Source organism: Acinonyx jubatus, chromosome D1 (assembly GCF_027475565.1).
Source record: "Acinonyx jubatus isolate Ajub_Pintada_27869175 chromosome D1, VMU_Ajub_asm_v1.0, whole genome shotgun sequence".
Taxonomy (NCBI): domain Eukaryota; kingdom Metazoa; phylum Chordata; class Mammalia; order Carnivora; family Felidae; genus Acinonyx; species Acinonyx jubatus.
Window position 1 is genome coordinate 13864663 of NC_069390.1, and position 12817 is coordinate 13877479.

Below are 12817 nucleotides of genomic sequence, written 5' to 3' on the forward strand. Positions count from 1 at the left end.
TTGGTTTGTTCTGAGGAGTCTCTTAGCTTGTAAATGGCCACCTTCTTACTCTGTCTTCACATGGTCATTGTTGGTTCTAGGTACATGTCTAGTTTCTCTCTGGGTGTCCTAGTCTCCTCTTCTTATAAGGACACCAGTCACATTGGATAGGGCCCCTATCCAAATGACTTTAACAAGCCATTTTAATCAAATTACCTCTTTAAAGATTCTACCTCCAAATACAGTCACATTGTGAAATGCTGAGGGTTAAGGCTTCAACATATGATTTCGGTGCGACACAATTCAGCGAATAACAAATTGGAATGAAAAATAAACTAAGGAAAGAGAGGGCCTTTGCCTGGCCCAATGATGGTACAATGTCATGAACTGAGGAATATAATTTTTCTAAACATCTTGCCTTAGGTCCAAAAACAGTTGAAAACATACATATGTTCAGTATGTAGAAAACTTGCTTCTGGAAATCTGCTTTGCAAAATAATACAAGTTATTAAATTATATAAAAATCTTCATGAGTATATTATTAGCATGGCAAAATAGTAGAAACTAAGTATTTTGGAAACTTATTAAGTAAATTATAAACATACATAATTAATATAATTTTATATATTCTTTAAAACTTTGTATTTATTATATAGAAATTGAAAAGCTTCTTTATCCATTCATATCCTTGTCAGTGCCTGTTGCTTCTTGTGTTGTTAATATTAGCCATTCTGACAGGTGTGAGGTGATATTTCATTATGGTTTTGATTTGTATTTCCCTGATAATAAGTGATATTGAGCATCTTTTCATGTGTCTGTTAACCATCTGTATGTTTTCTTTGGTAAAATATCTATTCATGTCTTCTGACCATGTCTTAACTATACTATTTATTTTTGGGGTGTTGAGTTTGACAAATTCTTTATAGATTTTGGATACTAATCCTTTATCACATACATCATTTGCAAATATCTTCTCCCATTCTGTAAGCTTCCTTTTAGTTTTGTTGATTGTTTCCTTCATTCTGCAGAAACTTTTAATCTTGGCGAAGTCTCAATCATTCATTTTTGCCTTGGTTTCCCTTACTTCTGAATACATGTCTAGTAAAAAGTTGCTATAACCAATTTCAAGGAGATTGCTGCCTGTGTTTTTCTCTCTAGGATTTTTATGGTTTCTTCTTGCACATTTAGGTCTTTCATCCATTTTGAATTTGTGTGTGTGTGTGTGTGTGTGTGTGTGTGTGCGCTATAAAAAACCTTTATTCTTTTGCATGTTGCTGTCCAGTTTTCCCAAACTATTTGTTGAAGAGACTGTATTTTTTCCAATGGATATTCTTTCCTCTTTTGTTGAAGATTAATTGACCATATAGTTGTGGGTCCATTTCTTGGCTTTCTATTCTGTTCCATTGATCTATGTGTCTGTTTTTGTGCCAGTACCATACAGTCTTGATGTCTATAGACTTGTAATATAGCTTGAAGTCTGGAAGTCCGGAATTATCATGTTCCAGCTTTGTTTTGCTTTTTTAAGGTTGCTTTTCCTATTTGGGATCTTTTGTGGTTCTATACACATTTTAAGATTGTTCTCGCTCTGTGAAAAATGCTGGTGGTTTTTGATAGGGATTGCATTAATTGTGTAGATTTCTCTGGGTAGCATAGACATTTTAACAAGAAAGAAGTCGTGATGTATATACACAATGGAATATTACTCAGCCATCCATAAGGATGAAATTTTGCCATTTGCAATGATGTGGATGGACCTAGAGTGTCTTATGCTAAGCAAAATAAATTAGTCAGAGAAAGACAAATACCATACGATTCCATTCATATGTGGGATTTAAGACGTGAAAGAGATGAACATAGGGGGAAAAGAGAAAGAGTAGCCATAAAACAGACTCTTCACTATGGAGAACAAACAGCATTGCTGGAGGGGGAGGTGGGCAGGGAGAATGGATTAAAAGAGTATTTAGGTTGGGTATTAAGGAGGGCACTTGTGATGATCACTGGGTGTTGTATGTAAGTGATGAATCACTAAACTCTACTCCTGAAACTAATATTACACTATATGTCAACTACCTGTAATTGAAATAAAAACTTGAAAGAAATGTATAAAAACAACTTTTGTTTTCCACTTTTCTCCTTCTGTTTTTTATTCCTGTTTTTATTTTGCTGTCTAATTTTGGACTATAGAAATGTTTCTAGAGTTTTTAAAATTCCATTTATATATATTTAATGGTGACTCTAGGGAACACAATGTACACCACTAATTTTTCACATTTTAATTAGTGTTAATATTGTATTACTTTAAAACGTAGAAACTTTGCCACTGTATAGTCCTATTTAGTACTTCCCACTATATATACATAAAATGTATGTATTGTTTTGCCTTATAGTGCTCAATTGCTAAAGCAGGAAATATTCAATGCAAGATCCTTTTTGAAAATTCTTAATTTTGTTAAAGGAAGAAGGTAGAAACTAAGAAGAAATTGTGAACGAAATAATATACGTAAAATAAGAATTAAAACTGAAAAACAAACAAACAAACAAACCAAAATATTCTGAGAAACAAACTGAAAATAGTATTAAAAAGGCAATATTAAAGCAGTATAGAGGTTCCTCAAAATGTTAAAAATAGAAATATTCTACGATCCAGCAGTTGCACAATTAGGTATTTACATTATATAAAGGATACAGAAATACTAATTCAAAGGGACACATTCACACTGATGTTTATAGCAGCATGATCAACAATAGTCAAATTATGGAAAGAACCCAAATGTCCATCAACTGATGAATGGCTAAAGAAGCTATAGTGTATATATACTTATACACACATATATATGTGTGTGTGTGTGTGTGTGTGTGTGTGTGTATACACACACACATATATATATATGTAATGGAATATTACTTAGCCATCAAAAATAATAAAATCTTGCCATTTGCAGTGATGTGGATAGAGTCAGAGAGTATTATGCTAAGCAAAGTAAGTCAGAGAAAGACAAGTATCATATGATTTCATCATATGTGGAATTCAAGAAATAAATCAAATGACTATGGGGGAGGGCAGAGAGAGGCAATCCAAGAAACAGACTTCTAACTCTACAGAACAAACTGATGGTTCCTGGAGGGGAGGTGGGTGAGGCAGTGGTTGGAATAGGGTGGTGGGGATGAAAGAGGACACTTGTGACGAGCCCCAAGGGTTGTATGGAAGGGTTGAGTCGCTATATGGCACACCTGAAACTAACATTACACCGTACGTCAACTCACTGGAATTTAAATAAAAACTTGGAAAGAAAAAGGAAAAAAATGACCATATTATACTGGTTTCTTCTAAAACGATGTATTTTTTAAAATTAAATAAAAATGTAAATAAGACAATATGTTTTTAAGGTATAACTTAGGGAAAATAAAATGCCGATTGTGCATGGACACCACTTGAAAAATAACATTTCCAGTATTACTCCTGCTTCCAATTAGAGAGAGTTTCATCACCTTAAAATGTGTGTCTGTGCAGCTAATTACCCCACACTGTATCCTAAGCCACAATTACTGTGATTTCTTTCACGATGGCTGAATTTTACCTGTTTCGGAACTTGATGTAAATGGAATAATGTTTATGTCTGGTTTCTTTTGCTCAACGTAATGCTATTGAAATTCATACACTCTGTTATACACATGGACATGTATTCCATGTTACTGTTGAGTTGTACTTCAGTCAATGCATATACTACAATTTATGTTTTATCTATTGATGGACAGTTGAAATATTTCCATGTTGTACTGCCATGAGTAAAGTTATCAGTATCATTAACATACACCTGTTTTGCTGGAGATCTTTTTATTCCTCTCGTGTAAGCATCTAGGAAAAGAATTCCTGGGAGTAACATGTTTAACTTTACATAAAACTGCCAGTCCATTTTCCAAAGTGAAGTACCTTTGTACCTTAAAATCAGCAACGTATGATAATTTCAGGAGCTGAACGTAGCAGCTGATATGATTCTTTGTATATGTGATTCTTTGGCAACCTACTATTTTAAATTGTATCCACCCTAGTGGGTGACAAGTGGTAGCTCATAGTTATTTAATTTCATTTCCCTGGTGACTAAGGATGTTCAACTTTTTATATGTGTGTATTGGCCTTTTATATTTCTTCTGTGAAATGTATTTTCTAATCTTTTTCTCCAGTTTTTGCATAGTGTCTTTTGTTACTGATTTGTAGAATATATCTTGGATCCTATTAAGTCACGTTGGTTTCTTAGCTGATAATTGAACATATATGTGTACATGTTTGGGGCACTCTATTCTCTCGATTACTCCAGGTTGATAGTTGGTCTTTAAATCAATAATGTAAGTTCTTCAACTTCATTCTTTTTCAAAAATTGTTTTAGCTATTCTGGATCTTTTGTGTACTGTATCAAAAGCAGACCTAAAGCCAGATACGCGGGACCTAGCTTGCATACCATGAGGTTAGGTTTAGAACATTCTGCTCTGAAAAGGAACATTTGGTAGCAGTTATTAAATTATTCTCATATCAAAATTTGATCCCAAACTTAACATTGAGTCTTGTTAAAAGTTGTACTTTTGTCTTGACCCTATGATGTTAAGTTAAGGGATGAACTACTTGGATACTTAGGATAACATAGTAAAAGAGATCATTCTTTTTTGAGCCAACTCTCTCCAGTTTCTTGAAGCCAGAATGGCTTTCTGTTCTAAGTGTTTGCAAAAGCCCCTTCAAGAAACAGTATATCTTGTTTTGTTTTGTTTTTTTGTTTTTTTTTTGTTTTTTGTTTTTTAAACAGAGGTGATAGGAAAGGAATTCAAGAAATCAATGTACATTCCATGTAGGAAATCAATCTCAAGGACTTTTAGAAATAATTGGAGCGTGCGCTTTGCAATTGAGACATTAGGGCCTTGTAACTAATTCCATTTAATCATTGATACAAATATATTCCAATTTCCAAACTAAAAATTTGTATGCATGAAGCCATTAATTAGATATGGGGTGAAAATACAAGAAAAACTAAAGGTCCTAACTTTGGGAGAAAGAGAGTGTACAAATACCAAAGGATTTTCATATAGGTTGGTAGCATTCTGGTTTTTTTTTAAATTAATTAATTAACTAATTTATTTATTTACAACATGAGCAGGGAGCGGGCAGAGGGAGTGGGAGAGGAAGGATGCCAAGCAGGCTCCACACTTCCAGAGCAAAGCTCAATGTGGGGCTCAAACTCACGAACCCTGAGATCATGATCTGAGCTGAAATCAAGTCAGACGTTTAACCAGCTGAACCACCCAGGCGCCCCGGTTGCATTATTTCTAAACTATTTACCATTATAATTATGATGAGAATCGGTACTTCGCGGCAATTAGGGACAATAGCCCTAACCAATGAAGTCAGGAATATGATAAATTTCCTGGAGAAAAGAAGGTAATGTTTTAGAGCCATTCCTGATGTAGCTAGAATATCAAATAGCTCACAATATCAGCTAGTGATGATAATAATCACCTGATTATCAGCTGAAAGTAATAATCACCTATTAGTCACATGTTGCAATTTTATCATCATGCAATCACACAATGAAAATGATAAGTCAGTAAATGTTCATATCTCTTAAAAAATAATAAAATAAAAATACTTTTGGTAAAATCACAATGCATAGGACTTTATTCTGTGTTTTTTTTATTTCAAGTTATTATGCATATTTATAAAATGTTTACCCAACATATCATTAGAATGTGAAAAAACCCTGGGCGTTTGGATGGCTCAGGTGGTTAAGCATCCGACTTTGGCTCAGGTCACGATCTCGCAGTTTGTGAGTTCGAGCCCCACATGGGGCTCTGTGCTGACAGCTCAGAGCCTGCAGCTTGCCTCAGATTCTGTGTTCCCATCCGTCTCTGCCCCTTCCACTCGTGTTCTCTCTCAAAACTAAATAAGTATTTTTAAAAATTTTTTAAAAGAATGTGAAAAACTCTAAATATTTACTCTGAAATAAGAAGCGATAGTAATATCAAGCCCTAAGTATAAGGCTATTTTTTTAGGGTTTTTTTTAAAAATAACGATTAAATAAATAAAAAGCTGCAAATAATCAAATGTTCATCAACCAAGGAATGGCAAAGACAAAGTGACTGATGGGTACTTCACAGCATGCTGATATTAAAAATGCTAATATTAAAAAACAGTTATTGACCAAGAAAGATGCTGATGATGAATTGTCAAGTAAGGAAAGTAAGTTGCAGAGGCATGGTGAATTATGATTTTTTAAAATACCGTTCTATAATGGATGGTATTGGAGAAAGCTATTAATATTATTTGATGTTACTTTTTGTTTTGTGAATAACAATGGAAATGAAAAAGACTGTGCAGTACAATATAAACTGTTAAGCTAGAAAATAAAATGCGCTCATAACAACAAATAAGCTGAAGGATAAGATCCAAAGTCAACATGGTAAACAAAGTTGATATCATCAGAGAACACAACTTTGTATTCATTTTATTGTATTGAATTTATGTTTTATTTTAGTCAGTTCACTTTATTTAAAAAATTAAAAAGTCTAGCTTTATTGAGATTATAATCAATAAAAACATTGTATAAAACTAAACTATAAAACAATGGTTTGATATTTGTAATATATCATGGAATGATCGCTACAGTCAGGCTAATTATCATACCCATCACCTCACATAGTTATTTTTTCTATTTGTCATGAGAAAATTTGAGATCAACTCTCTTAACAAAGTAAACTACATTAAAGGAGGAAAGTAAGCAAAATGCATGGATTTAGCACAAGGAAGGCATGGTTCATGTATTGATTTAATTTCCCACAATTTTAACTTTTAATACGAGGGCAGATTGAAACAAACACTAGTGAGGTAGTGTACATATTTTAAAAGTCTAAAAAATATCCATGAAATAACAAAGATAATATGAAAATGTAAGGAGTCCATCCATTCGCTGAGTGAGTGCACAATGTGAATGAAGCATCTCGTTAGCATAGTCCGTGCAAAAGCATCACTGTATATACAGGCTGAGGAAGGGGACCAAATAGACAGGAATGTTTCACAGGCGCCTGGGTGGCTCAGTCAGTTAAGCATCCTACTCTTGATCTCAGCTCAGGTCATAACCTCATGGTTTATGAGTTTGAACCCTACCTGCATAAGGAACATGGAGCCTGCTTGGCTCTTTCTCCCTCTTTCTCTGCCCCAACTTCACTCATGCTCTCTCTCTGTCTCTCTCTCTCTCTCAAATATAAAAAATAAATAAACTTAAAAAAATAGCCTTATTTATCTTTAATCTTTGCTATTACTGCTATAGATTTTTCAAAATCTTGATGTCATTTTGATAGACGACCAAATAACTCCTTGATCTTGAGTTTGTTGATTCTAAATCAGCTTATCAGGAGCCTATGGTAAATCAAAGTTACTTATATAGTATGAGGACCTGTCAAGGGGGATCAAGAATCAGCCAATATTTTTCTCATGTTCTTAATGAAACAATCTTCCCAGATGACCCCTGTATCCTTGAAATAGAAAATATGAACTCAAGCCAACTGATAATATCATTCTGAAGTGTTATGCTTTCTTATTTAGCCTAGATTCTTGAAACGATTTGATCATGTTGTGTTATAATCACACATTTACTTACTTTCTTGCCTCCTGCCTAGCATACACAATCTTACCTATCATCAATACAAAATCACTACTATAAAAAACACATTAGTATTTTCTGGTAAGTTTTATTCCATTTCGACTAAGATTTTTTTTAACTTCTACAAACCCAAGTTCAATATGATTTGCCTACAACCTCCAATATGACCTTGGACATAACTTGGAACTTAAATTATCTGGCTATCATATTAATTAATTCATTCGTTCATTTATTCAGTTGGGATGGAGAAGAATACAGGAAGATATAGGAGGAGTTTTGTCCAAAAAAGGAGGAACGCGATCAATCAGGTAAAACATTCCTACTTTTTGATGCTATAATTGAACTGGCAGAGCATTAAACAAAGACTTTTGGACCCACCTTTGCAACTGAACTGTATGATATTAAGTGGAAATTTTGCATCGGTTGGTTAAAATTCTCTTCAGAGCATCTTTTACTTCTTTGTTCCTTAAGCTGTAGATCAATGGATTCAGCATAGGGATCACCAAGGTGTAAAACACAGAGGCCATCTTATCAATATCAAAAGTATGGCTGGATTTGGGCTGCAGGTAAATAAACAATAATGTCCCATAGAACACGACCACCACCGTCAAGTGGGAACTACAGGTTGAGAAGGCTTTGTATCTCCCCTCGGTTGAGTTCATTCTGAGGATGGCCACAAGAATAAACATGTAGGATATAAGAACAATCAAGAGGGAAGAGAGCAGATTACAGCCTGAAAAACTTAAAATGATCAATTCTAATTCATGTGTGTCTGAACAGAGCATGGATATGAGAGGAAGGCAGTCACAGTAAAAATAACTGATAATGTTGGAGCCACAGAAGGACAATTTAAATAATTTGATTGTGAGAAAGAGTGACACAAATGTGCTGTAGAAATAAGGAATAAGGACCAGCGCCCAACGCACCTTCTCTGCCATGATGACCACATAGAGGAGAGGTTTGCAGATGGCTACGTAGCGATCATAGGCCATTGCTGAAAGAATGAACAGTTCGGTGATGATGAAAATCTCAAAGACTGCCAGCTGGGTGGCACACCAATGGTAGGAAATTGTATTTTTGTGCACCACAAAGTTTACCATCATTTTTGGGCCGATGACAGTGGAGTAACCAAGATCAGTAATTGACAGATGTCTAAGGAAAAAGTACATGGGGGTATTTAGCTTGGAGTCCAAATGGGTCAAGATAACTATGCCCAGATTGCCTGTCACTGTGATCAAATATATGATAAGGAAGATTGCAAGGAGAGGTGCTTGCAGCCCAGGGTTGCTGGTGATCCCCAGGAGAATAAATTCAGTCACCTCAATCACTGCAGAATGATTCTGTTTCTCCATAGGATTCATCTTGGTAACCTGTGTAAGGTACAAAATCACTATGTATTATATTTGAGAGGCTATCTTTTAAAAGAATTTAAAATACTGTGCGTGAGATAGAGATATACTCTCTTTACCTTGAAACATAAATGAAAACTCCTCTTCCCCTCAGGCCCAAACTACACACACCTATACTCACACTGTAGTGCAAATGCCTAACAATCAGCTTTTTTAATTGTAATGTATTATAACGTAAATCTCTGAGATTAAGCTTTTGATTGCCAAGGCATTGATTTCAAAAACATCCCTCTCAGATAAGCACGTTGCCAGGTACACAACTAGGGAAAGATCAGACCACCTCACTCATGAAGTCCCCCTTTTGGAAGGCCCTGGGTGACCTAGAGGGCCTACTGCTGGAGGTACCCTGCATTTCCCTTCCCAAGCTTTAATTCCTGCCTCCTAGGTTTTAAATTCACGGATGACGAGCAAACCCATGAAACTGCAGACATCCCATCCTTGACCCCAATCAAGGCAGAACTCCAAGTCCTTTCCCCCACCTCTCTGAGACCAAGAATAGCATGGGTCCCTGGGCATTCCTAATTGATAGCTTCACTTTGATAGACTGAGACCCACACACAACACATAGTGATGGAAACTTAATTTTTTAATGTTTATTTATTTATTTATTTATTTATTTAATTTTACAAATATTTTTTAATGTTTTTAATGTTTTATTAAACGTAATGTTTAATGTTTTTATTTTTGAGAGAGAGACAGACAGAGCGTGAGCAGGGGAGGGGCAGAAAGAGAGGGAGACACAGAATCTGAAGCAGACTCCAGGCTCTGAGCTGTCAGCACAGAGTCTGACCTGGGGCTCAAACTCACAAACCCTGAGATCATGACCGGAGCTGAGGTCAGATGCTCAACTGACTGAGCCACCCAGGCACCCCAATGTTTACTTATTTTTGAGAGAGGCAGACAGAGCATGAGCGGGGGAGGGGCAGAGAGTGGGGGGGAGACCCAGAATCTGAAACAGGCTGCAGGATCTGAGCTGTCAGCACAGAGCCTGACTTGGGGATCGAACTCAGGAAAGGTGAGCTCATGACCTGAGCTGAAGGCGGACGCTTAACCGACTGAACCACCCGGCACCCCTATATGTCTGCTAAAATTCTGAAGCCCAGAAAACATATACACCTCAACCATAAGCTTTACCTTATTGACAATGATCATATCTGTTTAAAATAACAAGACATTAAAAAAACTTTTCAAATGGTTGACGGAGTGATGCAAAAGGTGATGTTCAGGAAACCTTTGACATTAAATATATATCTCAATATTCTCACATTACTGCTCAGTCTATTTACCCTCTACAAAATCTAATGCTGTACTATATTAATTTCAGAATATTGTTATTTGTATCATGTCCACGTTTGCCACATCTGGTATTTCTGCCTGGCGAATCACTTATACTAATGATCCTCCAATCATACACTCCTTTTGCACTAAAAGGGATTTGGCCAATCTAATTATTTATGAATTCTTCATAGAGATACATCTAAAGAGGCCCAGTGGAAAGAAGAATACAAATGGATATCAAGCACTGATGGAGAACTCATTACGTGCCTGACACTTTTCTGAGCACTTTACATAGATTAACTCATATGATGCATACAGTAATTCTAGAAAATCGATGGTAGGACCATATCCATGTGAACGTCAAGGAAATGACTTAACTAAGGTCACTCAGATAATAAGTGGTGGGGTCAAAATTAAAAAAAAAGTTATTCTGTCTTCAGAGTATATTCTCATAAACACAATAGGAGTCTTTCTCTCTATTAAGGTCACCCTGAGTCAGTAGGAAATGAATAGTTGAACAAGAGGAACATGAGGTAAATAAGGATACAGGAAGATTCTTGTTAAAACAAATGACAAAAGCAGTTAAGTTATTTGACAACAAAGGTGATCTAATAGCACAGCTCAGAGTACCAGAGAGTATATAATAGATCTGTCCTACACATTAATCCTATTGATGGCAGAAAAGTATATTGCAAAGAAAAAAGCAATTTTGCAGAGCATAATGCCCTTCAAGACTTTGGTGATGACCCAGTTTAAGCTGTACGTCCTGACATTTTCCAAGACCAGTGTTTTCTACTTACCTTACTGGAGAATCAACTTTGACTTCCTATTGTTTTAATCCTCACTGGTTGCTGCAGAATGTATTTAAACATTTCTCTGCCCCCTTGAGACTCATTCTGTTAAAGTTTTAATCCGACTCCAGAATTAAAAAAAAAAAATGCATGTAATTACTTGAGCGAGAGTACCATGGGTCTCTGAAATTATTCCTGGAGTATCCCATTGAGAAAGATCAGAAGTGTTTTGTATGGGTGTCTAACTGAATAAATTATACAATATCATTGAACACTGGGAATCATAAATATGCTCAGCATTTCAGTTCATGCACATATTAGTTATATTACACACATACTCTCTCTCTCTCTCTCTCACACACACACACACACACACACACACACAACTATGCAAGGGTAAATGAAAGAATGACTTCCTAGAAAAAGATAATGCGATATTGGATAGTACAGCATCCATTATCCAAATATACTGTTACTAGATATATAATTATGGGCTAACATAAGGCAATGTTTTGTGACATATTGTTTCTGCCAATGCATCAGTGGTAAATCTTTTCTTTCCCTGTTCATGAAGTATCTTTCATCTCTGTTTTTAAGGATTTCTCATTATCATTGGGTTTTGGAAATTTTATTGTAATGTGGGTATACTTTCCTTTCTGTTTACCCTGCTTAGAATATTTTTAGCTTCTTAAATCTTTGGGATTGTAGTTAATGTTTTCTAATGAATTTGGAAAAAAAACATTCTGGCCAACATCTCTTGCAATGGGTTTTCTGTTCCACATTCTCTCTTTTTTCTTCTTAGACCTACATTTAAATGTATAGTATACAGCTTGTTATTGTTCTGGAGATCACTTAGACAATTTTCAAAGTGTTTATTTAATTTTTGTTTTCCCTCTGGCTTCATTTTGGGCAGCCTCTATTGTGATATGCTTAAGTGAAGTTATTTCTTTTTCAGCTGTTGTTACTTTCGTCCAATTTATGTGTTTACGTCTAATATTGTATTTTAATTTATAGAAGTTCCCTTTGGTCATCTTTAAATCTTTCATTTGTGTCCTCAAAAGGTGAGTGTTTTTATTAAATTATTCAATACATTGAGCATATGTTTTCATATGTTTAATATGTTATAAAGTCCTTGCCTGGTAATTCTATCATCACTGTCATTTTAGAACCTATTTTAATTATTTCCTGGGTAGGATCACATGTTTCTTTCTTCACATGCCTTCACTCATATCTAGTACTTGTGATTGGATGCTGAATATTGTGAACTGTCTGTTAATGAAGACTATATATTTTTTATCTTCCTAAGATAATGCTAAGTTATAAACACTGTTAAACAATGTTCATAATGTTATAAACAAGTATTACTTGGCTTTTTTTGAGATTTGTTTTCAAACTATACGAACAGAAATCTGAAGTAGTTTTTACCTCAGATCTCTACTGGATGCTTAGGTGTTAAACATGGACTCTACACTCTGGCTTTCGGAAATTTTCATGTCTTCCTGCCTTATGTGACCCTGGAATTGTTCAGCTCATAATTCCATGCTCGTTCTTTTAATCACTTGTGGACTTTTACTATAAACATTCCTAAGTTAGTGTTGAGCCATAAACTCAAGAAGACCTTGTAATGTAATTACTTTAAATGTAAATAAATTCAATTCTCCAAAGGTAGAAATTGGGGGAATGGATTTTTAAGGAATCATGATCCAACTATACATTA

General features: G+C 35.1%; 1 protein-coding gene across 1 annotated transcript in view; it reads right to left on the minus strand.

Annotated features, from left to right (window-relative positions):
- Positions 1-7766: 7766 nt before the first annotated feature.
- Positions 7767-12817, minus strand: part of LOC106986173 (olfactory receptor 8K1) — a 56192-nt gene continuing 51141 nt past the window's right edge. Inside the window, exon 3 of the mRNA XM_053203164.1 lies at positions 7767-8992. Within this exon, the coding sequence (XP_053059139.1) occupies positions 8024-8983 (960 nt within the window). The 5' untranslated portion in view covers positions 8984-8992 and the 3' untranslated portion in view covers positions 7767-8023. The remainder of the gene's footprint in view (positions 8993-12817) is intronic.